General features: G+C 44.9%; 1 protein-coding gene across 1 annotated transcript in view; it reads left to right on the forward strand.

The window, feature by feature from the left end:
* The window catches only part of UNC5D (unc-5 netrin receptor D), an 868,705-nt gene that overhangs the window by 769,178 nt on the left and 73,479 nt on the right, over positions 1 to 26,048 (forward strand). Inside the window, exons 12-13 of the mRNA XM_068273557.1 lie at positions 14,036 to 14,201; positions 16,397 to 16,624. Of these exons, the coding sequence (XP_068129658.1) occupies positions 14,036 to 14,201; positions 16,397 to 16,624 (394 nt within the window). The remainder of the gene's footprint in view (positions 1 to 14,035; positions 14,202 to 16,396; positions 16,625 to 26,048) is intronic.

The following is a 26,048-nucleotide window of genomic DNA, read 5'->3' on the forward strand; positions in this document are numbered from 1 at the left end:
GGCCCAGGAGTTGGCTGATCTCCTCATCCAGCACGTTTTCCGGCTGCATGGCATTCCGGAGAATGTGGTGTCAGATCGGGGAATCCAATTTGTATCAAAGTTTTGGAAAGCCTTTTGCCATCAGCTGGATATGGACCTTGCATTTTCATCAGGCTACCACCCACAGACCAATGGCCAGACCGAGAGAGTTAACCAGTCCCTTGAGCAATTTCTCAGATGTTATGTCGCAGATGCTCAGTCCGATTGGGTAAAATTTTTACCACTTGCGGAATTTGCGCATAACAATCTGAAGAGTTCCTCTTAAGGATTCTCCCCATTTCAGGTAGTTTCGGGAAGATCACCCAAGTTTGCCCAGTTGCCTGTGGCGTCTACACCATTCTGCCTTGGAGGATTGGCAGAGAGCATTGAGGGAGATTTGGGGAATGGTTAAGAGGAACTTCCCAGACCCAGAATAAGCAGGCAGATAAAAGGCGGTCTGTAGAATGGAAGTTTTCTCCAGGAGACATGGTATGGGTATCCACTCGGCATTTGGCCTTGAAGCAACCATCAACCAAACTGGGACCTAGATTCATAGGACCATTCCCAGGTACCAGAAAGATTAATAATGTCACTTATGCGATTGAGCTCCCAGCCAGTATGAGAGGTGTGAGATCATTCCATGTGTCTCTGTTGAAGCCGGCAGTGCACGTGGATTCCTCTCTACCCCCCCCCCCCCCCCCCCCCCCCCCCCGTGATGGTTGGTGACCAACCTGAATATGAGATCGAAAAGATTCTGGACTCACGCTTAGTGCAAAATTCTGTGCAGTATCTGGTCCACTGGAAAGGATATGGTGTGGAGGAAAGAACTTGGGTGCCGGATTGTCGCATGCATGCGGAGGAATTAGAGAATGAATTTGACTCACACCCTGGGAAGCCGGGTGGGAAGTGTCCGGAGTCCACTCCTCAGGGGGGGGGGGGGGGTACTGTAATGAATAGCGGAGATGCCGCCGCGCGGTCAAGCTGCAGGACGGCTGTCTCCGCGTTCAGGCTGGCGGTTTCCGCGCAGCAACATGTGTCTAGTTTGCCTGGGCCTTCTAGTGCACACAGATGGAGAGCTACGCGTGCGCGTGCCAGAAGGCTGAGTGGCTGGGGCGGAGCTGCGGAGCGCCGTAAGTATATATAGTACTTAAATAAACAAAAAGCGTCAGCGCCAAGGCAGAAGTAGAGATGGGCCGAACCTCCGATTTTAGGTTCACGAACCAGGTTCGCGAACTTTCGCGTAACGTTCGGTTCGCGTTAAAGTTCGCGAACCGCAATAGACTTCAATGGGGATGCGAACTTTGAAAAACAAAAATAATTATGCTGGCCACAAAACTGATGGAAAAGATGTTTCAAGGGGTCTAACACCTGGAGGGGGGCATGGCGGAGTGGGATACATGCCAAAAGTCCCGGGGAAAAATCTGGATTTGACGCAAAGCAGCGTTTTAAGGGCAGAAATCACATTGAATGCTAAATGACAGGCCTAAAGTGCTTTAAAACATCTTGCATGTGTATACATCAATCAGGTAGTGTAATTAAGGTACTGCTTCACACTGACACACCAAACTGTTCACTGAACACAACAGGTATGCAGTGGCGGGTTCACTGAACACAACAGGTATGCAGTGGCGGGTTCACTGAACACAACAGGTATGCAGTGGCGGGTTCACTGAACACAACAGGTATGCAGTGGCGGGTTCACTAAACAGGTATGCAGTGGCGGGTTCACTGAACAGTACAGGTATACAGTGGCGGGTTCACTGAACACAACAGGTATGCAGTGGCGGGTTCACTGAACACAACAGGTATGCAGTGGCGGGTTCACTGAACAGGTATACAGTGGCGGGTTCACTGAACAGAACAGGTATACAGTGGCGGGTTCACTGAACAGGTATACAATGGCGGGTTCACTGAACAGAACAGGTATACAGTGGCGGGTTCACAGAACAGGTATGCAGTGGCTTGTTCACTGAACACAACAGGTATGCAGTGGTGGGTTCACTGAACAGGTATACAGTGGCGGGTCCACTGAACAGAACAGGTATACAGTGGCGGGTTCACAGAACAGGTATGCAGTGGCAGGTTCACTGAACAGAACAGGTATGCAGTGGCGGGTTCACTGAACAGTACAGGTATACAGTGGCAGGTTCACTGAACACAACAGGTATGCAGTGGCGGGTTCACTGAACACAACAGGTATGCAGTGGCGGGTTCACTGAACACAACAAGTATGCAGTGGCGGGTTCACTTAACAGTACAGGTAAACAGTGGCGGGTTCACTGAACACAACAGGTATGCAGTGGCGGGTTCACTGAACAGGTATACAGTGGCAGGTCCACTGAACAGAACAGGTATGCAGTGGCGGGTTCACTGAACACAACAGGTATGCAGTGGTGGGTTCACTGAACAGGTATGCAGTGGTGGGTTCACAGAACAGGTATACAGTGGTGGGTTCACAGAACAGGTATGCAGTGGTGGGTTCACAGCACAGGTATGCAGTGGTGGGTTCACAGAACAGGTATGCAGTGGCAGGTTCACTGAACAGGTATGCAGTGGTGGGTTCACAGTACAGGTATGCAGTGGTGGGTTCACAGAACAGGTATGCAGCCAGCCAGGAACAAGTTAAGCCTAACTAATCTTTCCCTGAGAGACAGTCTGCAGCAGCTCGCCCTACTCTCACTAACGCAGGCAGCACACGAGTGACCGTAATGGCCGCCGCTGCCTGCCTTATATAAGGGGGGGGTGAGGCTCCAGGGGCTAGTGTAGCCTAATTGGCTACACTGGGGCCTGCTGACTGTGATGTAGAGGGTCAAAGTTGACCCTCAAGGTGCATTAAGGGGCGAACCGAACGTCCGCAAAGGTTCGCCAGCGGGACGCGAACGCGAACCACGGAAGTTCGCGTGGAACCGTTCGCCGGCGAACCGTTCGGCCCATCTCTAGGCAGAAGGTGACCGCAGCCGAGAAGGACAATGTCCAAAAGTCCACACAAGCAATGAATATATAAAGTCAGCGCAGGTCTATAGTAATACAGCTTTCGTCATTTTCTGGTATACAGGATCTTCAAACAAAAAGGTAAAGAAGCAAGGCTTACCAGATTCCAACAACCCACATTATAAGGTTGTAAACGAGTTTGATAGATGGTCCGCAGAGCTTTCAAATGGTGTCGTTTCACCAGCGATTGTGCACACCATAAATTCCTCCGGAATATAGTAGATATCCTGAGGTCGCAGAGACTCGCCAAAGGGGAGTCCAGTAGGTTAGTGACATGAAAGAGATGTACGGCACATCTAAGTGTAAACCATCTTTATTACATAACAAGTAAAACAATTTAAAAACAAGGATAAAAGAAACTCACATACGGGGCCCGTGCACTGGGAACCCCGAAAAAGTAGCGCACATAAAATGGTCAATAGAAGACCTCAAATAAAATGGTGCCGCCTGTCGCCTTCCCGAGCGGTTTCGCAATCTTGCGTCATCAGGGGAGAAAGGGCTTTCTCCCCTGATGACTCAAGATTGCGAAACCGGTTGGGAAGGCGACAGGCGGCACCATTTTATTTGAGGTCTTCTTCGACCATTTTATGCACGCTACTTTTTCGGGGTTCCCAGTGCACGGGCCCCGCATGTGAGTTTATTTTATCCTTGTTTTTAAATTGTTTTACTTGTTATGTAATAAAGATGGTTTACACTTAGATGTGCCGTACATCTCTTTCATGTCACTATCCTGCTGGACTCCCCTTTGGCGATTCTCTGCGACCTCAGGATATCTACTATATTCCGGAGGAATTTATGGTGTGCAACATTGCTGGTGAAACGACACCATTTGAAAGTTCTGCTGACCATCTATCAAACTCGTTTACAACCTTATAATGTGGGTTGTTGGAATCTGGTAAGCCTTGCTTCTTTACCTTTTTGTTGAAGATCCTGTATACCAGAAAATGACGAAAGCTGTATTACTATAGACCTGCGCTGACTTTATATATATATATATATGTAATGATCGCTGCTGCAGCAGGTGTTGCTGGAAGTAGTAGTGCTGCAGCTCAGGCAGTTCTGATCTCTTTCCATGCAAGCTGCATAGCTTTGTCTGCCTTTCCCTGCTGTCAGCTTGTGACTGATTATCATTCACCTGTGTGGGAATCTGCATGTCTGCTCCCATTGGATGACCTCAGTATAAAGATCTGCTTCCTGCAGGACTCCTCGGGTTTTCATAGCTTCAGTTTAAGCCTGTCTTGCTGTCGCTTCAGCCCCCGATCATGTTTCTTGTTCTAAAAGATACTTTGCTGGTTTTGCATCATATATTGGTTCATTGCCCATATATATGCATACCAGCACGTTTATTATTTTCCTTGTATTCGTGTTACGTTGATACATCAGTGTCGCTGATGTATACGTACACGAACTGTTTATATCCTGTGTGCAGTTAGTCAGCTTTCCAGCACGTTTTGGTAGTTTGCGCGTATCGTGAGCACCCGTGCTGAGCTAGTATCCTGCTCCTGGTCCTGTTCGTGGATTGCGTTCATCTCTGCGAGGAGATAACAAATCCTTCTGAATCCTGTTCTGTTACCGTTTGTGGATTGCGTTCATCTCTGCGAAGAGATAGCGAATCCTTCTGAGTCCTGTTCCCTGTATTACTCCAGTCCTAGTCAGCGTTCCTGCTTATGTCATATATTGGTTCATTGCCGATATATACATATGTTAGTCAGACGTTACAAATAGTTTCATTGATAGCTGTAATTGTAATACGCTAGGAAAACTTACTTATTGTATATTTGTCTGTGTTACGTTCATCTATCTTGATCCTGCTATTTCCTGACTATCCTGTCCTGTCTTTGTGAGGCACGCCATCGCTGCAATCGCATTGGCTGCCTCATTCCAGTCTGTCTTGTTTTGGACGCTTGCTGTCGCTAAGTAGCCGCTAGCTAGCTAGCAAGCGTTCATTCTGTCTACCTGTCCTGATCTCCGCAGTTCTGGTTTATGCGCTCAGCGCTACTTTGCGCTGAGACGTTATAATGAAAGCATTGTTTGTGGCTGTCGGATCTGCACCGGCTCTGTGCGCCACAATCTCCTTTTGGAGTCAGTCCTCCCCTCCACTATACTAGGGATAGCCTGTTTCCTTGTGCTAGTGTGTGTACCTCCTCCACGTCAGCTCATGCGTTGCATGCTGACTGTGGAGAATACACCACCAAGCCTTACATTATGAAAACCCCATTACCAATCCCCATTGTGGGGGGGATTCCCAGAAAGTATGACACTGTTAATTATGGTTCCTGTTCCTTTAAGAAATTTGAAGAACTTAACTCTGAAACAGAAAATGAGTTTTTCTCTGAATGTGCTAGGTTCCTGGCCAATCCCGATCTCCAAGCGACTCCTGTTTCAACCTGGGCACTCCAACTAAGTTATATTTTGTTTAAAGGGGAATTATTCCAGTGGGCATTTGATGTTCTCAATCATTCCGATTTGAAAGAGATACCGCTGGAATTTCTAGCGTTTGTGATCCATAACTGGTTGCGCATAGATCCATTGCCTTTTCCTTTTAATGAACTCCTGGCAGCAGGCCAATCAGCTTCTCCTTCAATTGCTTGCAAAAATGTTCAGCAAGCAGAAAGTGTTACTGATAATTTTCCTGCAGCCTTGAATAAATCACCAAAAACAGCAGGGTCTAAGGCAAAACGCAAACGTTCTAAGAAACGTGTCCGTTCTGCAGAGTCGTTATCCTTAGCGACTGAGACCTATAATGAGATTCTGCCATTAACAGATAATGAAATGCAATTGTCTTTCAGGGGAGTTAAATGGACTTATGAAACTACTAATGAACTTTCCTCCCTGGCTAGGGAAAATAAAGATTTTTGTTTAAAAGAATTATCTGAGTATGATTATGAGGAGATATTACAGAGTATTGAACAAATCAACTTATTTGTGAAGCAAGGAAAGTTTGCATACACTACAGTTCAGCACTTGCTACAGGTATTGGAGATTCTTAGGAATAAGGAATCTGCCAATCACCTGCTAATTAACCCAATATATGTCCCTGCTACAATCATATCTGCAAACCATGATCTGCCTGTTAAGTATGCTTGGAATCCTCCATTTGAGAAAGGAGAGATGGAAGCTCTGGTCAATGAATGGAAGAATGATTCAAGTTCATTTTGTCAATTTTACAGTGCAAAAAGTGAATTAGTATTGAATGCATGCATTAAGTCTGCCTATAACCTAATAAAAACTGGTGTGTGTGGGTATGACTTTGTGGCTCCATTGATTGATGTGTGGGAACTGATTTTGGATGATTTTTATGTGACTCCGAATTCGCAAATTTGGTGTTCTGACCCGCCTGCTTCAGCACCTTTGGCTGATTCAGCAGGTGATTCGGAGCTCTTTTTGTGTAAAAATTGAAGTTCCTGCAATTCCACCCTGTACCATGGATAACTCAGTGTTACTTACCAGTAAAACAGAAGCCACTGATACATTCTTAACCTTGCCCTGCGCAAATTTCTCAGCAGAGAATCCAGAGGTCCTGCTGACTTCCGAGTCCAGCCTAGCCAGTACTCATGACTCTTTGTTCAGTGAAACAGACACCAGAAAAATCTTGCCTGCCTCTGCAAACACTTCTGCAGAAATTACCTGTGTTAATAAAGTTCAACTCCTGTCTGATCCAGCAGATGCCAATAGATGCACTACATCAGTTTCCGAGTCCCAGCAATCCTGACTAGAAACCTCAGAACCCCAGCATCTGAATTTTCCAATTTTACAAATGAATGGTGATTCAGATGCGCAAACATTGTGTCTTGATCTTCCTGTTTCTACACCTCGCTCTAGTTTCGTGAATAGCTCAGAGCATCTGCTATGTGAACCTGAAATCGCAGAATTATTACCTTGTTCAGAAAATATTCCAGTAAATTTGCCCTGTATCGTGAATAGCTCAGAGCATCTGCTATGTGAACCTGAAATCGCAGAATTATTACCTTGTTCAGAAAATGTTCCAGTAAATTTGCCCTGTACCATGAATTGTGCAGTAGATCTCTCCAATGAAACTCAGGTCACAGAATCATTATGCTGTCCAGCAGGTGCTTCCATGGTTTTGCCCTGCAATATGGACTGTTCAGTGATCCTGTCCAGTGAAGCTGTGGTCGCAGAGTCTTATGCTTCACCCAGTACTTTGGATACTTCAAACCCTCTAGCAGAGGAGTCTGAGGCACTGCTTACCTCAGTTGGTGTTGCAGTAATATTCACTTGTCTAGCAGCTGTTTTGGAATTACAGTCTGCTCTAATAAAACTTGATGAATTTCTGCCCAGCAAAGCAGAAGCCATTGAAATATTGTCCTCGTCAGCAAGTGTGTTAGATACCTTGCCCTGTACACAGTCTGATTTAACCAATGTTGTTGAGTCCCTCTCCAGTGTTGTAACAGCCGAGGAACTCCAGCCCTGTCCTCTGAATGTTTCAGAAGTCTTGCCCTGTAACATGGATAATTCTGATTCTCTGGTCAAAATAATAGAAATCTCAGAATTTCAGTCCGGTCTGATGAGTGTTCCTGAAACCCAGCCCTGTATCCTGAAAGATTCTGGTTCTCTGGCCGCTGTGGCAGAGGTTCCAGAGTCCCCTTCCTGTCCAGGGAATTCCTCAGTTTTGCCTAGTCCAGTGGGGGCTGCTGCAATACTGACTTGTTCTGCAGCGCCTCATGAGCTCCAATCCAGTGTATTAGATGAGTCTCTGTCCAGTCCAGAGGTAGTTGTGGAGTCCCTATCTGGTTCAGTGCATACATCAGAAGATTTGTCCTGTCTTGTTAGTGCCCCTGAATCTGATTTGTTACTGACTTTGCTGGAATCAGCGACATCTAAGTCTGATCCTGCATTCTCGTGTAAAAGTCCAGTAGTTGCGAAGTCTAGTCATGATGATTTTTTTTTGGCCAGTCCTGGTTTTGGTCCTGTCTTGGCTGACCCTGAGGCTCACAGTTCCTTGACATGCCCAGAGGTTTCTCTTGTGCCAGTGTGCCCAGATGTTCTTTGTGTGCCAGAATGCCCAAGTGTGTCTAAGGTGTTAGCGTGCTCTGATGCTTCCTTAGTGGGAACATGTTCTGATGTTGCCAGTCTGCCTGCATGCCCAGAGATGGTTCTGGTCCCTGAAAGCCCTGATCTTGATGTTTGTCCTTGTGGCCCTGACTCGGGAATTGCCCTAGGTTCCATAGGGGTTCTTGATAGTTCTCCATGTGAGCCTAAGGGGCGTTCTGACCTATGGGGATCTCTTTGGAGCTTCAAGGTGTTCTGGGAGGTCTCTGAGAAAACTTGTCCTGGTGCCTTGGACTGGTTCAACAGTGGGTTTTGTGTTGGTAAAGACAGTCCCGGTGGGCATTGCAAAGGCTTTGGCGTTTTTGAACGGTTCCTGGAAGGCGGTAGGTATCGCTCAGGGAGTTTCGGAGGGCTTTCTTCTGGAAATCATGGTTCTGATGGGTGTCACACTGGGGCTTGTAGTACTGATGGGCATGGTTCTGTAGGTTCTGGCTCTGATGGGTCCAGTCTTGTGGGGACTGATTCTGGAATTCGGTCTTGCCGGGCTGTCCCGGTCATCATGAATTATCAGTCAGACTGTTTTGTTGGGAATTTCAGTTTTGAAAAGCGTCTGGAATCCGCTTTTAAGGGCGGGGGTACTGTAATGATCGCTGCTGCAGCAGGTGTTGCTGGAAGTAGTAGTGCTGCAGCTCAGGCAGTTCTGATCTCTTTCCATGCAAGCTTCATAGCTTTGTCTGCCTTTCCCTGCTGTCAGCTTGTGACTGATTATCATTCACCTGTGTGGGAATCTGCATGTCTGCTCCCATTGGATGACCTCAGTATAAAGATCTGCTTCCTGCAGGACTCCTCGGGTTTTCGTAGCTTCAGTTTAAAGAGAACCTGTACTGAGTAAAATTATTTAAAATAAACACATGAGGTAACTTCAAATGAACATTACATAGTTACCTTGCCATCAGTTCCTCTCAGAAGCTCACCATTTTCTTCTGACAGTGATCCCTTCCAGTTCTGACAATTTGTCAGAACTGAAATATATCAGTTGCTGCCAGTGATATATCAGTTGCTGTCAGTTACAGCTGAGAGGACAACTGATGTGTCCATGTTTCCCTATGGCTCAAGTGGGCGATGTTACAGTTTAACAGTGTGCTGACCAGGAAGCTGTTATGGGGTAATAGCCATTTTCAAAATGGAGGACGGAGAATTCTATTGATCACAGTGGACAAACAGGACGCAGGAGAGGAAAAATAGATTGAGGAGTAGACTGCACGGGAGGCAAGTATGACTTGGGTATGTTTATTTTGACTTTTTATTTTCAGCATAGGTTTTCTTTAAGCCTGTCTTGCTGTCGCTTCAGCCCCCGATCGTGTTTCTTGTTCTAAAAGATACTTTGCTGGTTTTGCATCATATATTGGTTCATTGCCCATATATATGCATACCAGCACGTTTATTATTTTCCTTGTATTCGTGTTACGTTGATACATCAGTGTCGCTGATGTATACGTACACGAACTGTTTATATCCTGTGTGCAGTTAGTCAGCTTTCCAGCACGTTTTGGTAGTTTGCGCGTATCGTGAGCACCCGTGCTGAGCTAGTATCCTGCTCCTGGTCCTGTTCGTGGATTGCGTTCATCTCTGCGAGGAGATAACGAATCCTTCTGAATCCTGTTCTGTTACCGTTTGTGGATTGTGTTCATCTCTGCGAAGAGATAGCGAATCCTTCTGAGTCCTGTTCCCTGTATTACTCCAGTCCTAGTCAGCGTTCCTGCTTATGTCATATATCGGTTCATTGCCGATATATACATATGTTAGTCAGACGTTACAAATAGTTTCATTGATAGCTGTAATTGTAATACGCTAGGAAAACTTACTTATTGTATATTTGTCTGTGTTACGTTCATCTATCTTGATCCTGCTATTTCCTGACTATCCTGTCCTGTCTTTGTGAGGCACGCCATCGCTGCAATCGCATTGGCTGCCTCATTCCAGTCTGTCTTGTTTTGGACGCTTGCTGTCGCTAAGTAGCCGCTAGCTAGCTAGCAAGCGTTCATTCTGTCTACCTGTCCTGATCTCCTCAGTTCTGGTTTATGCGCTCAGCGCTACTTTGCGCTGAGACGTTATAACGAAAGCATTGTTTGTGGCTGTCGGATCTGCACCGGCTCTGTGCGCCACAATCTCCTTTTGGAGTCAGTCCTCCCCTCCACTATACTAGGGATAGCCTGTTTCCTTGTGCTAGTGTGTGTACCTCCTCCACGTCAGCTCATGCGTTGCATGCTGACTGTGGAGAATACACCACCAAGCCTTACAATATATATATATATATATAGTACTTGTTTGGCAGTTGCCGGTTGTCTGCCATTGCAAATACTAACGTGTGAGCAGTCAGACCTCAGTCAGATCCTACAGTGTGTTAGAACCAGTTGGAACTGGGAATTCACACTTAGCCAGATTCTGTTCTTGAAGTTTACTGTGTTATACTTTAGACCAGTTCCAGGGTGTTGAGACCAAGTATCTCACACCCAAGTATAGGATTACTGTGTCATTACTGTGTTATACCTTAGACCAGTTCCCGGGTGTTGAGACCAAGGACCTCACACCCTAGTATATGATACTGTGTTATTCGTTAGACTAGTTCCCGGGTGTCGAGACCAAGGACCTCACACCTCAGACTAGGATTGTGCGTATTGATATTTGTTATGACCTCTGGCTCTGTTGACCTCTCTCTTGCTTTCTGATTCGGTACCTCCGCCCATCTGTCTACCAGTTGCCAACCTTGCCTGTACCCGGTTACCAAATCAGCCCTCTGTCTCTGTACCTTATCTACTCGTGTGTTGCCGACCTGGCCTGTCTGACCCTTCTGGCTGTCACTCATTCCTTGAGTGATCAGTCTTACTGTACTACTCGTGACGCTAACCCTCCAGGTGTCAATTAGCTGCAAGGGCTACCTGCTCCTCAGGAAGTCCTTCTTGCAGTTCAGTCAGGGGGCTCTACCCCATAGGAGTCCACTGGCTGCAGTACAGTCTGATTCCCAATCCATCAGGGAATCCTTGGCTGCAGTGCAGTCTGATTCCCAATCTATCAGGGAATCCTTGGCTGCAGTACAGTCTGTCTCTCCTCCGCTTGAGGAGGTCAGCTTGAGTACAGCCAGTGGCCACCTGCACCTCAGGGGCCCACTGGCTGCAGTAGAGTCTGTATCTCCTGCTCCTCAGGAGATAACCTTTCTTACTGTTGCACCAAACACTTTACCACATTAGGTGTCCTGTGTCAAGCTATACTGGTATTATTGGTGATTCTGCAGATCACACATGGTCGGGTATGGCATCTGTATTAACTGTGATACTGCAGATCACCAATAATCAGAAATACTCTGTGTGCTGACACCAATCGTTACACTAATATATTTAAAGAGGAACTTTAATCCAAGATTGTACTTCATCCCAATCAATAGCTGATACCCCTTTCCCTTGAGAAATTTTCACCTATTATCTAATAGTGCATTAGTGCAATGTGTGTGGCTGATATTGTTGTGAAATCCCTCCCACATAGTGATGTCAGGGCCATGACCCTATTTTCCACAAGGTGAAAATGCACATAATGTTTCCCAATGCACAATCAAAGTTGGCCAACACCCAGCTGAGAGCAGCTGGCTTTCAGCAATATGGAATTGTGTGCCATGTGCAAAAACAAGCAGCTCTCCCGGTATTTGTTTTAATGCTGTGGTAAAAAAATGGCAGTGCTGATTTTTTTGCACGTGGTGTGCAAATCCCTATTGCCGATAGTCAGCTGCTCTCAGTTGGCTGCCAGCCAACAGTGCAGATTCATGACCCCTGCCTGACAGTTTCCTGTCTGTGAACTTCTTGCATTGTGGGAAATAACAGCTGTTGCGAACTGCTAAGCAAGCATTATCTCCATCTTTGTTTCTGTTTCCATCAGCTTTCCATCTGTTTCTGAGAAGGATGGAAAAAAATTATAGCATTTTCCATCCTTCTGTTAAAAATGGACAAAAATGCAGATATCAACAGGTAAGAGTGCAGAAACCCTAACAGCATATAATTATTATTAGCTTATATCAAATGAGTTGTTTGGGTGGAACTTGAGGTTGACCCAAATTTAAACACCAACACAACCGGCTAGGTCCCAATGGGTGTTCAGTAGGCCTGTCAGTATTCCATATAAGCTATTTTTGTCTTTTTTTATACCTAAAGTTGCAGACACACAGAATGATTAAGGTCTGAAGGTTTCAGGACTTAATATCCCAATAGAGTCAGTTTGGGACCTGGATGCTGTACAGAGGCATTGCTAGGTTACAGCCAAGTGATGCTTTCTGTTTGGTTGGTCAGAAGGGTATGCAGTTCTCTGCTCTGTCTCCAAAAGCAGATACTGCTAAAACTATGTTCATGTAACATTCTGTGGAGATGCAGCTGCGGGCAGTCAGGATGCCACCGCAGCTGCTTCAGTTTCCCTGTCGGGTGTTTCACCTGTCCCCCTGGCGTCTAGCACAATGAGGGGATTGTCAGTGGCTCATAGAGTGGCTTTGTCGCGCGCGCGCACAGACAGGACCTTTATGCGGGGAGGAGGCGCGTCAGCTGACCTGCCGGTCGGCTGACGTTAGAGGAGACTCTCGGCAGCTCGGATTGGCTGATGGGCGTGGGCATGGCCAAGGGGTCTCCACCGCTTCTTAAGCCTCCGGGAATCACTTGCAAACTGTCTGCTGTTGCGAATGCTTCGTGTGAGCACTCAGACCTTAGATAGTTCCAGTGTGCTTTGATCTGGGAGGAAACCAGGGATTTCACACAAGACTAGGAATTGTTATTACTACTGTTATTATTGCTTGATTATCTGTGTATGACTCTGGCTCTCTTCTGACTACTCTTACGCTATTAGATTCTGTACCTTTGCCCATCTGTTCCTATTGCTGACTCTGCCTGAAATACCTCTATCCTTCTGCCTGCCAATTTTGTACTGTATCTTCCTGTCTGTTGCCGAACCGATCTGTCTGACCACTCTACTCACCAGTGAGCCCTTGTCACTGGTGAGGTTCCTTACTGATAGTACCCACCAGCTCCTCTGGTGAGGTTCTACCAAACTAATCAGTATTACTGTTGCACCAAGCACTGTACACTTGCTATTACCTTGTTAGCTATACTTGCATTATTGGTGATTCTGCAGATCACCATATAATCAGGTATAGTGTCTGATTTATTGGTGATACTGCAGATCACACAATAACCAGACTTCTGTTTGCTACACAAATCGTTACAGTTCAGTAGATTGTCTTGACCCATCAGATAATTGTGGGTTAAAAGATGGAATTGGTCAGCTTTGGTCTTATGAAGTATCTTGCATCTTCAATCAACACATCAAAATATTAAAAATTGAGGAGTAAGAGTTGGATGTTCCATAGATTGAGGAATTGGAGTTGGAGTTAAACATGTATGTACTACTAAATTCACAGTCTGGCCATATGACTGTGTTCCTTTTTAACATGTCACCTATCTGACTGTTGTGCTAAATGTATGCCTGTATGTAATTCCTTCTGAATCACTGACCTAGAATGCATGAACATATCAGATGTTCTGTCTTATCTGGCTACCTACTAGTTGCAGGACAGTAACAAAGAAATCAATCAAAGCAAAAAAAACTCAACATGACAGCTAGGAGTTAACCGGTATTTTCTTAACAGGAGAAGAAAAGTAAACCTTTGTATCACTCTCTCCTTGGGCCAAAACATTAGCAACTGACCCTGAAAATATGATGCAGTGAGTTGTTTCACTGAACAGGGTTGCCTTTTAGAATGTCAAGAATGTTGTACAAACATGTGGGTGTTTCCTAATTCAACTGTAAATAATTAGACTGGGTAAGAGATTTCCTGATGTCTATAAGGAAATTGACAATCTGCACATCTGTCTATGATATTAATGCTACACTGAAAAACAAAGTAATTATGCTGCTGGAAAATAAAACCCACTAGTGTTCATTGCATAACTCCTCTCTCTTTCTCTCTCTCTTTTTATTTTTGAAGCTTGCAGCTGGAAGGATCAGAGGTTCTTCTGGGGCCTGAGGTCACTTGTGGACCTCTTGATATGACCTTCTCTACTCCCGTGGCCTTAACTATCCCTCACTGCGCTGAAGTCAGCTGTGACTGGAGTGTCCGACTGAAGAGAAGATGTCAGCAGGGGAAATGGGAGGCAAGTGAATTAACAGGCACACCAGTAGATTGATCGAAACCAGTGCAAAGAAAACTGGTGCAAAAGTGGAATTGATATTCAAATCATGGATTTTGTTCAGTACCTCTGAGTAGCTACTCCACTTTTGTTCCAATTTTACACTAATTGTTTTGAAAAATAGCCATGCAAATAAAGGGGAATTGTATAGTCTGGCATAACATTAAAACCTGTTTTCAGACTCCTAGCTGCCTATATTGTTACCCTACCTCCTTTAGTAATGCCAGTTGAACAAAAAACACAATTGCCCCCCTACGTTATGTACAGTTAATGGTGATAGTGGCCATTATGCATGGTTATAGTATATATTGTTAAAGGAAGTTGTGCGTGTGTGTGGGGAAAAAATGGGTTGCTTGCAATAAGATGTGACTCAGAAGCTTTGTCCTTTGCTACCTTAAAGGGGACCTAAACTCTTCCATCAGGAGAGAAGAGAAACCCACAATGTTTGTATGTAGAGATAAAGGCCTGTCTAATTCTCCCTTATTTGCAAATAATGAGCCACTGTAATTTTAGCTGTCAGCTCTGTCTGATCTGTGACTGTCAGGCAGGCTTTATGTAAACACGGGGGGTTACTGTTTATGTGCTCCCATGAAACCAGGAAGTAACCACTCTACACAATCTCAGTTGAAATTCTGTGGGCTGCAGCAATATTTATTTTTCATTAAAGGTTTGTATGCTGTTTCTTATCTTTTACAGCAGAGAGATAGTTCTGGGTTTAGGTCCATTTTAACAAACAGAGCCTTAGTTTCTCCCTTCTATACACCAACAAAAATCTCCTCACAGCAGGGAGGAGCTGAGAGAATTTCCTGCCATGGGATAAGGCTCCAGGAGAAAGCAAAAGTAAGCAAGTAAATATTTAACCATTCAGGCCATTTTTTAAACAGAATTCTGTTCTTAGAAGATATATTGGTGTGGCTATTCTACTGTTCCAGAGGGGACATACTGTAATTCAAATTATCAGAGTGGTTTTATCTACAGCTTAAAATTGTACCAATTAATACACAATCACTACTTCCTTTATCAGATAAAAGAAAGTGTGCACCCGTTTGTGGGACAGTTGTAGTCGGTAGTAAGGTAACTGTTAATAAACCATGTAATTTTCAAACATGACTTATGAGCTTCTGAAGTTCTGAGGTAAAGGTTCTGCACCTTCTCTCTCTCAATGTTATTAGTGCTGCTAAGCTATACAGTGAGTGTGAAAATTGCCATATGCACTCAGCAAGTTTTCTTCTCAGCATATTCTGGTGTCAGATTTATTTTAAGTAGATCAACAGCAAGTGTAAAACTTCTGCACTTAATGGAAATGACTAATTCTGTTGCCGGAGGTAACCAGGGATAATGGGCAAGGCCTCCAAAGATCTGACCGTTGTTTTGCGCCAGAGTGACTCTTGATCACAGAATTGGCAGTTACTCGCTATAATCGCATTGCTATGGTGAAACGCAAGCATTTGTGAACTGCAGAATGCATGCATTTGAAAAAGTGCACAGATGTGTCCACTCACATTACCTGCAAAGAGTGACCCAGAGTGTGTCTAGGACAAATACATCCCATGCTGGTCATTATCCCATATAAATGGACATGGTCTATACATTGGTGCACTGATTTGCCTGTAAATTTGAAATTGGATGCTTGATAAAGGGCTTGGCTGACACTGAAACAGACTGGTGTGATCCGATGCACATAACTGTAGAAGAAAGTAGATTTTTTTTTTTTGAGCAGAATTGTTTTTTGTGACACTAACTTGCCACAGTGAATTTGAATATTATGTTTTTTTTTCTACATGGGTTAAATGTTACAGTTTTTTTTTATGGACTTGATAAAAAATGAAAGTATTTGCAGTATGTATGTCCTATTTTTTTATTTATTTTTTAAAGTGTGTATCGATGTGGAGATTACCATCAGACATACTGTATATTTGAATTTTCTTTCTGTTAGTCGAACTTAGTAGACCCCATAACCCATAAGTGTGATTGTTGGTTTATGCCGCTGAAAATAAAAACAGATTGAATCAGGCAACTATATTGGGCTGTTCCAAATTGTACCAATCGGCACAGTATTAACACATAGCAACAATGATTTTGTTAACACGTATTCAAGTATTTATAGGATACATTTTGGTTTAGGACCCATCAGCTAAACATTCTTCTTTTTCTTACAGGAAGTGATGTCTGCAGATGATGAAACTACAACATTTTATTGCCTTTTTGACCCCTTTGCTTGCCATATATTAATGGACAGTTTTGGCACTTATGCTTTGGTGGGGGAGCCTCTCACAGACTGTGCAGTGAAGGAGCTTAAAGTGGCAGTATTTGGATGCATGTCCTGCAACTCCTTGGATTACAATCTGAGAGTGTATTGCATAGACAACACACCATGTGCATTCCAGGTAAGGTTTTACTAGTCCTATCAAAATTATGCTGTAATCGAACATATAGGCACAGGTGTCCTGGCACTTTAGACTTCGTCCTCCATGAACCTACAATCCCCCCCCCCCGTAAACTGCACCGCAAGTGTCCTGGATGTCCCAGCTGTCACTTCTCAATGACTTCCCTTGCCCATCATCATCATAGCTACAGATGCATTAGGTATTTAGTATTGGGTAGCCACTAGCCAGAAGCAGTGTTGCTCGGATACCCCGCAATCATGAATTCGAGTAAATCTGGCCACGGCAGAATCAAAATTCGGATATGCTGTGATCGCGACCCGGATTTGAGGTCTCAAAATTACCTTATAGTTTTTGAGAAAATCGATTTTAAAGTTTCAAAGGAAGTTTCAAAGGAAAAAAGTACACATGTAAATGTAGTAAATGTATACTATTTTCCTTTGAAACTTTAAAATCGTTTTCCCCCTTGTTCCCACTGTTCTACTTAAAATATCCTGCAAATTTGGTGTTTATATCATGTAAGGGGGCTTTGCTAATAACCGCTAAAGTCGGCGGGTTTTGGTGGTTTTAATCATGGCCGTGATCACAGCTAAATCCGTGATCACCGGCCAGATTTTGACCACGGGCATTCGGAACTGAATCCGTGATCGCTATGTGATCATGGATTCGGATCACAATGTCAATTAGTGAAAAAATGCTTGTGAATCACGGCTATTCCGTGATCACGAGGTCGGGATGAGCACTGGCCAGAAGTACCCTCCATATTAAGTAGCTAGAGGTGCCCCCAAGAATTAGGTAGCTAGAGGTACCCTCAGTATTAGGTAGCTACAGGTTCCTGGGACTGACGGGAGATCTCATCAGTGGGATGCCGAGAGAATTCTCATCAGGATTCTGCATGTGGAAGGAAAGAGGGAGGCACTCAGGGAGGGGAGTGAGCCACCCTTCCATCATCAGGTGGCTGTAGGCATGTGCCTACAGTGCCTTATGGTAAATGCGGCCCTGACCACATGTGTTGAACTTTGGCTTAAAGAGGAACTGCAGTGAAAATAACATAACGAATAAAATTGATTATTATTCACAACATTAATTTACAGATTATTTAGTCCGTTTTTTTCCCACTGTAAAAACTTTCCACTTCCTGATGTATATTCTGAAATGTATCACTGGTGGTGACATCTTTAGTTCTGCCAGGTGATCTGTATGGAATATTTGTTACTGAGAGTTCTATGCAGAGAGAGGGAACTGCTTGCTTGGCAGTTGGAAAAAAGGGAACAAGCAGTTATTTCCCACAGTGCAATGAGGTTCACAGACAGAAAACTTTCAGGACCTTGGCCATGACATCACACTATGGGAGGGGTTTGTCCACAATATCAGCCATACAGACCCCCTTGATGCCCTCACCCACCCACAACTGCATTGAAATCTAAGGATATACGAAAATACACTTTCCACTGATGAAAATGTTTGCAAAAATATATGGGAATGCGGAACACATTTTTGTCAAATGCTTTGAAGTCAGCAAACGCGAGACAACACATTTTTACCAAAGATCTAATTTCCACAAAAACGTGTATCTTGTAAAAAACCATTGTATTTTCATAAAGCTTTTGATCTCTGCATTCTCTGCAAAAAGATTTGAGCTCATCCCTAGTATGAGACAGGTAATTATGGTTCACACTCGCCCCTTGTAATTTTTGCTCTCCATGGAGGATAATTACATGGCAGCACTAGCTGTGTAATTATTGCACACAGGGGTGGTAATGGCAAGATTTATGGACAGACTGAATTAGCGGTTTCTATTGCTGGCTCATTGGGGGAGGGGATAGTGTTAGGCAATGGTAGTGGGGTAAGGGCCTGAGCCCACATGCACAGTTGTGTCCGCTTTTCAGTAACACATCAATGTTACAGATGCGGAAAAGCAGATACAACTGCGCACAACTGCATTAGTGGGCTCGGGCCCTTCGAGTTAGGCATAGGTAGGGGAGGGGCAATGTGAGAGTTAGGGCCCTTTTACACTTAATGCGGTGCTATGTGTTGCATTGTGTTGCTGTGCAATTTTATTTTTCTCCATAGCAGTGCGGGCAGAACGGTGGTTAGTGTTCTCGCCTTGCAGCGCTGGGTCCCCGGTTTGAATCCCAGCTAGATCAACATCTGCAAGGAGTTTGTATGTTCTCCCTGTGTATGCGTGGGTTTCCTCCAGGCACTCTGGTTTCCTTCCACATCCCATACAGATAAGTTAATTGGCTTCCCCCTAAACATTTTAGACTGTGATACAATGATACATGCACTACACGATACATACATAGACATATGACTATGGTAGGGACTAGATTATGAGCCCCTCTGAGGGACAGTTAGTGACAAGATAATATACTCTGTACAGTGCTGCGTAATATGTCAGCGCAATATAAATACTTAAATAAAAAACATTGTGAAAAAAGCTTCAGTTTTTCAGCATATAGTTTGAAAAAAGCCATTGGGAAACATGGACACTTGACTGCACATCAGTTGTCCTTTCAGTTACAACTGACAGCCATTGATATAATGTAAAAGACCCTTAGGTTACAATACATGATAATAGAATTTTAGAAACATTAACAGTACTCTACTTCATCCAGGGCACAAAACTGGATTTTGGCAAAATGTTTATGTGCTGTTATACATGAATGTCCCTAGTACCACAAGCCAAGGGAACTCTTAGGGCCCATTCTCACTTGCAAACGCAAAACGCTAGCAATTAGCGCTAGCATTTTGCGCTGGCGATTTTTTTTGCTGCGATTAACTCTGTAAAATCACTGTATACTCTTGTGATTTTTCAGTAATTGCGATTTGCACTTTTTTTTAGCATTGTAATCACAATCACGAGAAAATGCTGCAGGTACCGCACTTTGCGTTTACCGCTAATATCTAATGATTGCCAGCAATTGCGCATATAGTTACTATTACGCTAGCACTTTAAAAAGTGCTAGCGATCACCGGCGATTTAGCCTGAGTGAGAACGGGTCCTTAAAGGGGAACTGAAGTAAGAGGTATACGGAGGCTGCCATATTTATTTCCTTTTAATCAATACCAGTTGCCTGGCAGCCCTGCTGGGCTATTTCTCTGCAGTAGTATCTGAATAACACCAGAAACAAGCATGCAGCTAGTCTTGTCAGATCTGACTTTAAAGTCTGAAACACCTGATCTGATGCATGCTTGTTCAGGGGCTATGGCTAATAGTATTAGAGGCAGAGGATCAGCAGGGCTGCCAGGTAACTGGTATTGATTAAAAGGAAATAAATATGTCAGCCTCCGTATACCTCTTACTTTAGTTCCACTTTAAAGGAGTCATCAGGCAAAGGAAAGGAACGCCAATTTACTTACCTGGGGCTTTCTCCAGCCCCTTGCAGCTGTCAGACCCACGCAACAACTCAGTTCGCAGCGGCCATCACAGGGTCCCTGCACAGTGCAGAGGATGACTTTGAGGTCATCCTTACTGTGCCTGCGTGAAGCGTTGCTATCAATCAAGCCCATGTTGTCCGTGGCGTACTGCGCAGACACCGTAGTTCTGCACCTGCCTGCGCAGTACACCGCAGACAACGTGGGCTTGATTGACAGCAACGCTTCACGCAGGCACAGTAAGGACGACCTCGAGGTCGTCCTGTGCACTGTGCGGGGACCCCACGCCGGGGGCTGCGAACAGCTTTGTTAGTGCAGAACAGACAGCTGCAAGGGGCTGGAGAATCCCCCAGGTTAGTACATCGGCTTTCCTATTTTTTGTCTGATGACTCCTTTAAGGATATGTGCAGAATAGAGATACACTTAACCCCCCTGGCGGTATAAAAAAAAAAAAAAGGTGAAAAAAACCCTCCCGCGGCTGCGCAGGTTTTTTTTTCACTTTTTTTTTTTTTAGCATGTAGCTAGCCTAGCGCTAGCTACATGCTTCCCCCCTCCCCGCGGCGTCCGCCCGTCCCCTCCGATCGCCACCGGCGCCGCTTGCCCATAAGGAAATCCCGTTCTGAACGGTATTTCCTTGAGGGCTTCCCCCATCGCCATGGCGACGAACGGAGTGATGTCATCGACGTCATGGACGTCGTGACGTCACAGGGAGTCCCGATCCACCCCATAGCCCAGCCTGGCGGCGATTGGCCAGGCTGCGCAAGGGGTATGCAGGGGGGCCTGTATCCGCGGCGGGTAGCGGCGCATCGGCGGCGGGCGGCAGTGATCAGACCAAACACGCAGCTAGCAAAGTGCTAGCTGCGTGTTTGAAAAAAAAAAATTATGTAAATCGGCCCAGCAGGGCCTGAGCACCACCCTCCGGCGGCTTACCCGGTGTCACACACGGGGTTACCGCCAAGGAGGTTAAAGTTGTATTCCCTGTCACTCTCCAAGGACATACCGTAGATGTTATATATACCCTGTAAGAGGAAAACATTGATTATAATGAGCAGGAGATAAGACTCCTGAAACAGAACATATAAGTAAATGTCCTTCTAGATATGCATTCAGCAAATCAGACTGAACAGTGTAGTAGTAGGATAATCAGACCTGATATGAGGAGCACAGACTGTGAAAGAGGAGAGGCAGCACCATCCTTTTATCAACTTTCAAATTATGCTCATTCCAATCTGAGACAAAAGGACAAAGTTTCAGTCTCATCAGGTTGCTCATCTGAAGGGCAAATCAAAGCAGTTCCTCTGCCTTTTGTTCCTATAATAAAATGAGAGTGTCAAATGCAGCGATTGCTCTCTTCCTGGGAATGATCTATGCTTGTGCTGTGTCCCTTTTCTCAGGCACACTCTGCTTGCTGCAGAATCAGCCCTGGGCAGCACTGCATTCTATATATAACCAGAAATAATAGCACGTGCTCAGATAAATGTAACGCTTACCACTTGGCTCTGCTCTGTCCATACAATAGCTAAATGCATGAAAATGACAGTAATACTCTGCATAACATACAGGCACAATATACCATAACTGTGAGGTGATTAATATGCTAATAGAAGTCTGGTAGTTAAAATTACATCAGTCTGGCACTTAATGTTCGTCTGTTTCCTGTTGGAGTTAAACTGCTAATCTTTACTGATCGCACGCAACAAAAGGCCCATGCAATCACTTGTTTAAATGATCTGACTTTTTAAGTTATTGTGATGATCCGCTCAGCTGGCTGCACAGGCAGACAGCTGTTTGTCCATTCCTCTAGTCTGTGGGCTGCAGGTCTCTGGAACAGAGACCTGTCTTTCCATTGCAAGTTTCTGGTCTGTTCTCTTGCTGGGGAATTTGCATACATTCGTTATGCAAATCCCCTACCTGCCTTCTTTGATGACTGGCACTATAAGAGCTTTATGTTTCCCAGAAGGCTTTGCTGGTCATTTCCCTTCCATGGTCTGTTCCTGATGGACACTGCTGGAGTGTCAGCCATTGCTATCTAGTATAGTTAATTCCTGGGGGTTGCTTTAGGCTCCCCTTCTAGCCCAGTCAGGTTGTATTATCTGTATTGCCTGTTCTGTCTTGTCTTGCCTGTTGCCATTGTCCTGTCCCAACGGTGGTCGAAAGGAAATGGTTCTGATCTCTGTTCTTGGAGTATAGCTGGTGCAGCGGTTGCTACTAGCTATCTCTTCTGTTCTGTCTCCTGGGATCGCCCTAGCTACTTTTCGCTAGCGCTGGGGATCCTTCTGTTCTGCTACTCTGTACTCTGTGCCTGGATTGCGCTAGCCACTTTCCGCTAGTGCTGTGGATCCTATCTCTCGCTTGTCCCTGTTTTCGTGTGTCTGTCTTGTCCGCTACGCTTGCTGGAGGCTCGGCGAGGTAACCGTTAAGCAAGCGCTCGCGTCCTCTGTTTCATGTTTGTCTGTTAATGGTTAGTTAGGCGTGCTTGTCTCTATTGTGCTTATCACGTGGAGATCGCGCATAACCGCGTGCACTGTTGCGAATGAGTGCGGTGTTCGCGGTTAGCTAGCGTTTGTTGTTTTCCGTATCTCCTTATTGTATTATTTGCTGTGCCTTTGCTACCCTCGTATTCTATTCTGATCTGCCTTGTGTCACGTCTGGCGATCGCACCTCTCGCGATCGCGTTCCTATTTCATATCTGCTGTTGTGTGTGTGCAGTCGCGGGGTGGCGACTGGATTGGCGCACACACATACAACCTGTCCCTTTGCTCAATCTCATTCGCAATCGCCTCTCTTGCGATTGCGTTCTGCGCTTCGTACAATTCCTGTCTGGCACTTGTGGAGGTACAGAGGATTGGTTCCTCTGCACTCCCCAGCGCCATCTGCCGACAGGAATTTCCCTCTACAGGTGCGTAGCACCTTTTGCTGGGTGCCTGCAAATATACGCTTGTGGAGGATTTCCGCCGTGTCAGCGCACGCGTTGTGCGCTGATCACAGAGAAAGTTCCACAATCGTTACAGTTATCTACAGACCTGAAAATGTATTGTGCTGCTCTGGTTCAAATATATGTATTTTATTTGTATTTATTTAGCATTGACACCCTCTAACGGCAAAATACAGAGTAGATGTTGCTCAGGGCCAGATTTCCAACTCAGAGGCCCGTAGGCACTAGGGATCATCAGTGAGATGCAAATACTTCCATAGTTATGCAAATTGTTATGCAAATGTATTCAGTTTGAAAATGGACTAAATTGATTGGTCTATTTTCAAGCTGCATATATTTGCATAAAAATCTGCATACATTTGCATCAACTTGGAAGAATTTGCATATCTGTGATCATCCCTAGTAGGAACAGGCATTCTCATGCCCTAAACTCCCCCCTCCCCTCTGAAGACAGGCTACACCCCCAAGTAAAAATATTCTGAACTCTAATCCCTTTCTTATGTCACTAACTGTCTTTAGAATCTTACACGCTAATCACATCATCCTTAGTGACCTGAGACAAGGGTTAGGGTGTAAGAGCCTGAGGTCAGTGATATGAGCCAGGGATTAGACTGTAAGCTCCTGAGGTCAGTGATCTGAGGAGGGGGGCCGACTCAACCACATAAGGCGCCTGTAGGCACGTGCCTACTGTACCTTATGGAAAATAGAGCCCTGATGTTGTTATACAAGGGAGGCAAGGGACAAAAGATGCCCTAATAGTGATATAGGAGGATGGGGCAAATGCTGGCTAAGGGCCCTTTTACACTTAATCAGTTGCTCTCAGTTATAACTGAAAGAAAACAATAATGTTCATGTTTTCCTATCGCTCAGTTCCCACTATAGGCGTTTCAACTGAAAGCTATTTCACAATGCATTGCTATGGAAAAAACGCATACTTACGCATACTAGCGCACACTAACGCATACCAATGCATTAAGTGTAAAACGACCCTAATGCTGCCATCTTGGGGAAGGAGACAAAGGTCAACTAATGCTGCTGCTATCTGAAGGTTGAGGCCACCTAATCCTGCTACATGGGGTGGCTGGGGGTACAGAGGACATCTTACATATTGGGAGGTACGTTATTTTTTTTGCCCCGCTTACCTTAAACCAGCCTTGGTCATTATCAGTTTTATAATTGATTAAATTATCATTAAATGTCAATGAAGGCAAAGTTTGCACCTGATTTTATTATACTTTACCGCATATTATCTCATCAATTGTTTCGTTTGTTTTATGTATTGCTATGTTTAAGCCGCCACAACAAAAAGAGAACTGATTCTTGACAGGTTTCTAATGGTTACTGCATTGTATGCGCTACTATTTTTGTGAACGCAAACTATATCAGGGCAGTTTTTTGCAGAATTTCCAAGCTATTTCCTTTCAGCCTGGCAGAGCGATTAGCCTCAGTGGCGCTGGCACGCAGAATGCCCCCCCTGCCCTCTTAAATAAAGCAGCCCACAATTGTTAGAAATTACTTTTCTCTAAGTGAAAGGGCGGCTCAGAGGCAGTTAATGGAAATTAGGATGATTTTTTTTTTTCTTACTGGTGTGCAATTGCTGCCAGCTGACTGAGCAAGATTCCAGCTGTAGCAGAACGCCCGCTCCTGGGGCACAGTAACAAGGGCACAAATTCTATAGGGACAGCTGAGCTCCTTTTATGTCTGTGATTTTTCTATGCCAATCTTGAAGAAACGCAGCTCCCATCAGCAAAGAATCATAACAGGAACAGGAACAGTAGTGCATTGAGCGAGCAGGGGAATTACAAGCTGCCAAACAGACATAACAGGGAGTTAGACTGACCCTACATGTAACTTTTCCCAACAATGTGCACAGATGTGAACTCTTTTATCCCTAAAGCAAGCTAGCTTTGTAAACACCACCTTGCAGGTCACCTATTCATCTGAGAGCATCGATAAAGTTGCACTCTACTAAGTCATTGCAGGCATAGTAAATGTTGTCCACTGCAGTAAATGTAGACAATAGCAGTAGTATATCGTGTGACATTTTTTTCTTTGAATACCCAAAAACTGTTAAGGCCCCTTTTACTATTGCCTTGCAAGTGTTCATTGTGTTACCCTGATTTGTCCCAGGGTAACTCAACAACAATGCTAGGCAATGGGGCTTAGCACTCTTACTGTGCCCAATCCACTGCGGAGCCGATGCAAAGCCAACAGTGCATTATCATCAGACTTCCACGATGACGCAGCAGCGGTGGAAGTCATGTAAGTCAATATGTTAGTGGCAGCAGCGGGGCTCGCATGCGCTGAACGACATGAACATGACGGAACAGGAAATTATTAGTGACGTACTTCCTATCCAGCAGGGAGTACGTCACTGGGTGAGGGGTGGCGATAAATTTCGAAGGACATGTGTGTGTGTGTGGGGGGGGGGGGGGGGGGGGGGGGCATGCATATGATCCTGTCGGCACACTCTGCCACAGGGTTGTATGAATTACTCATTTTGCGTTGCGGTGTTATGGGGTGGAGCATTGCACCGCAATGGCCAGGCATAAAACCGGCCAAAAGGGAACCTGAAGCAAGTGGATGTGGAAGCTGCCATATTTATTTCTTTTTAAACACTACCAGTTGCCTGGCTGTCCTGCTGAGATCTTCGACTGCAGAACTGTCTGAATCACATGCCTGAAACAAGCATGAACTTAATCCTATCAGATTTTTGTCAGAAACATTTTATCTGCATGATTTTTCCGGGCCTATGGCTAAAAGTATTAGAGGCAGAGGATCAGCAGGATAGTCACGCAACTAGTATTGTTTAAAACTAAATAAGGACGTCAGCCTCCATATCCCTCTCACTTCAGCTTCCTTTAAGAGCTGAAAATAGATGTAAGAGGCACTGAAGTCCTATACATTTTTTAAAAGCCCTTGGAGGTCTTTAGCCTGCTAATTCCTCAATGCAAAGGCAGGCGTGTCTCACTGTGAGCAGCTATTCACTGATGGGAAGATGTGTGAGATGAAACAAGCATGGTGTCACCCAGGCACGCTCAGGAAAGACAATAGCATCCAGCAGAGAAAATCTATATTTTTTGTGAACTGTGATGCAATGAGCTCAGCCGATGG

Source organism: Hyperolius riggenbachi, chromosome 3 (assembly GCF_040937935.1).
Source record: "Hyperolius riggenbachi isolate aHypRig1 chromosome 3, aHypRig1.pri, whole genome shotgun sequence".
Taxonomy (NCBI): Eukaryota; Metazoa; Chordata; class Amphibia; order Anura; family Hyperoliidae; genus Hyperolius; species Hyperolius riggenbachi.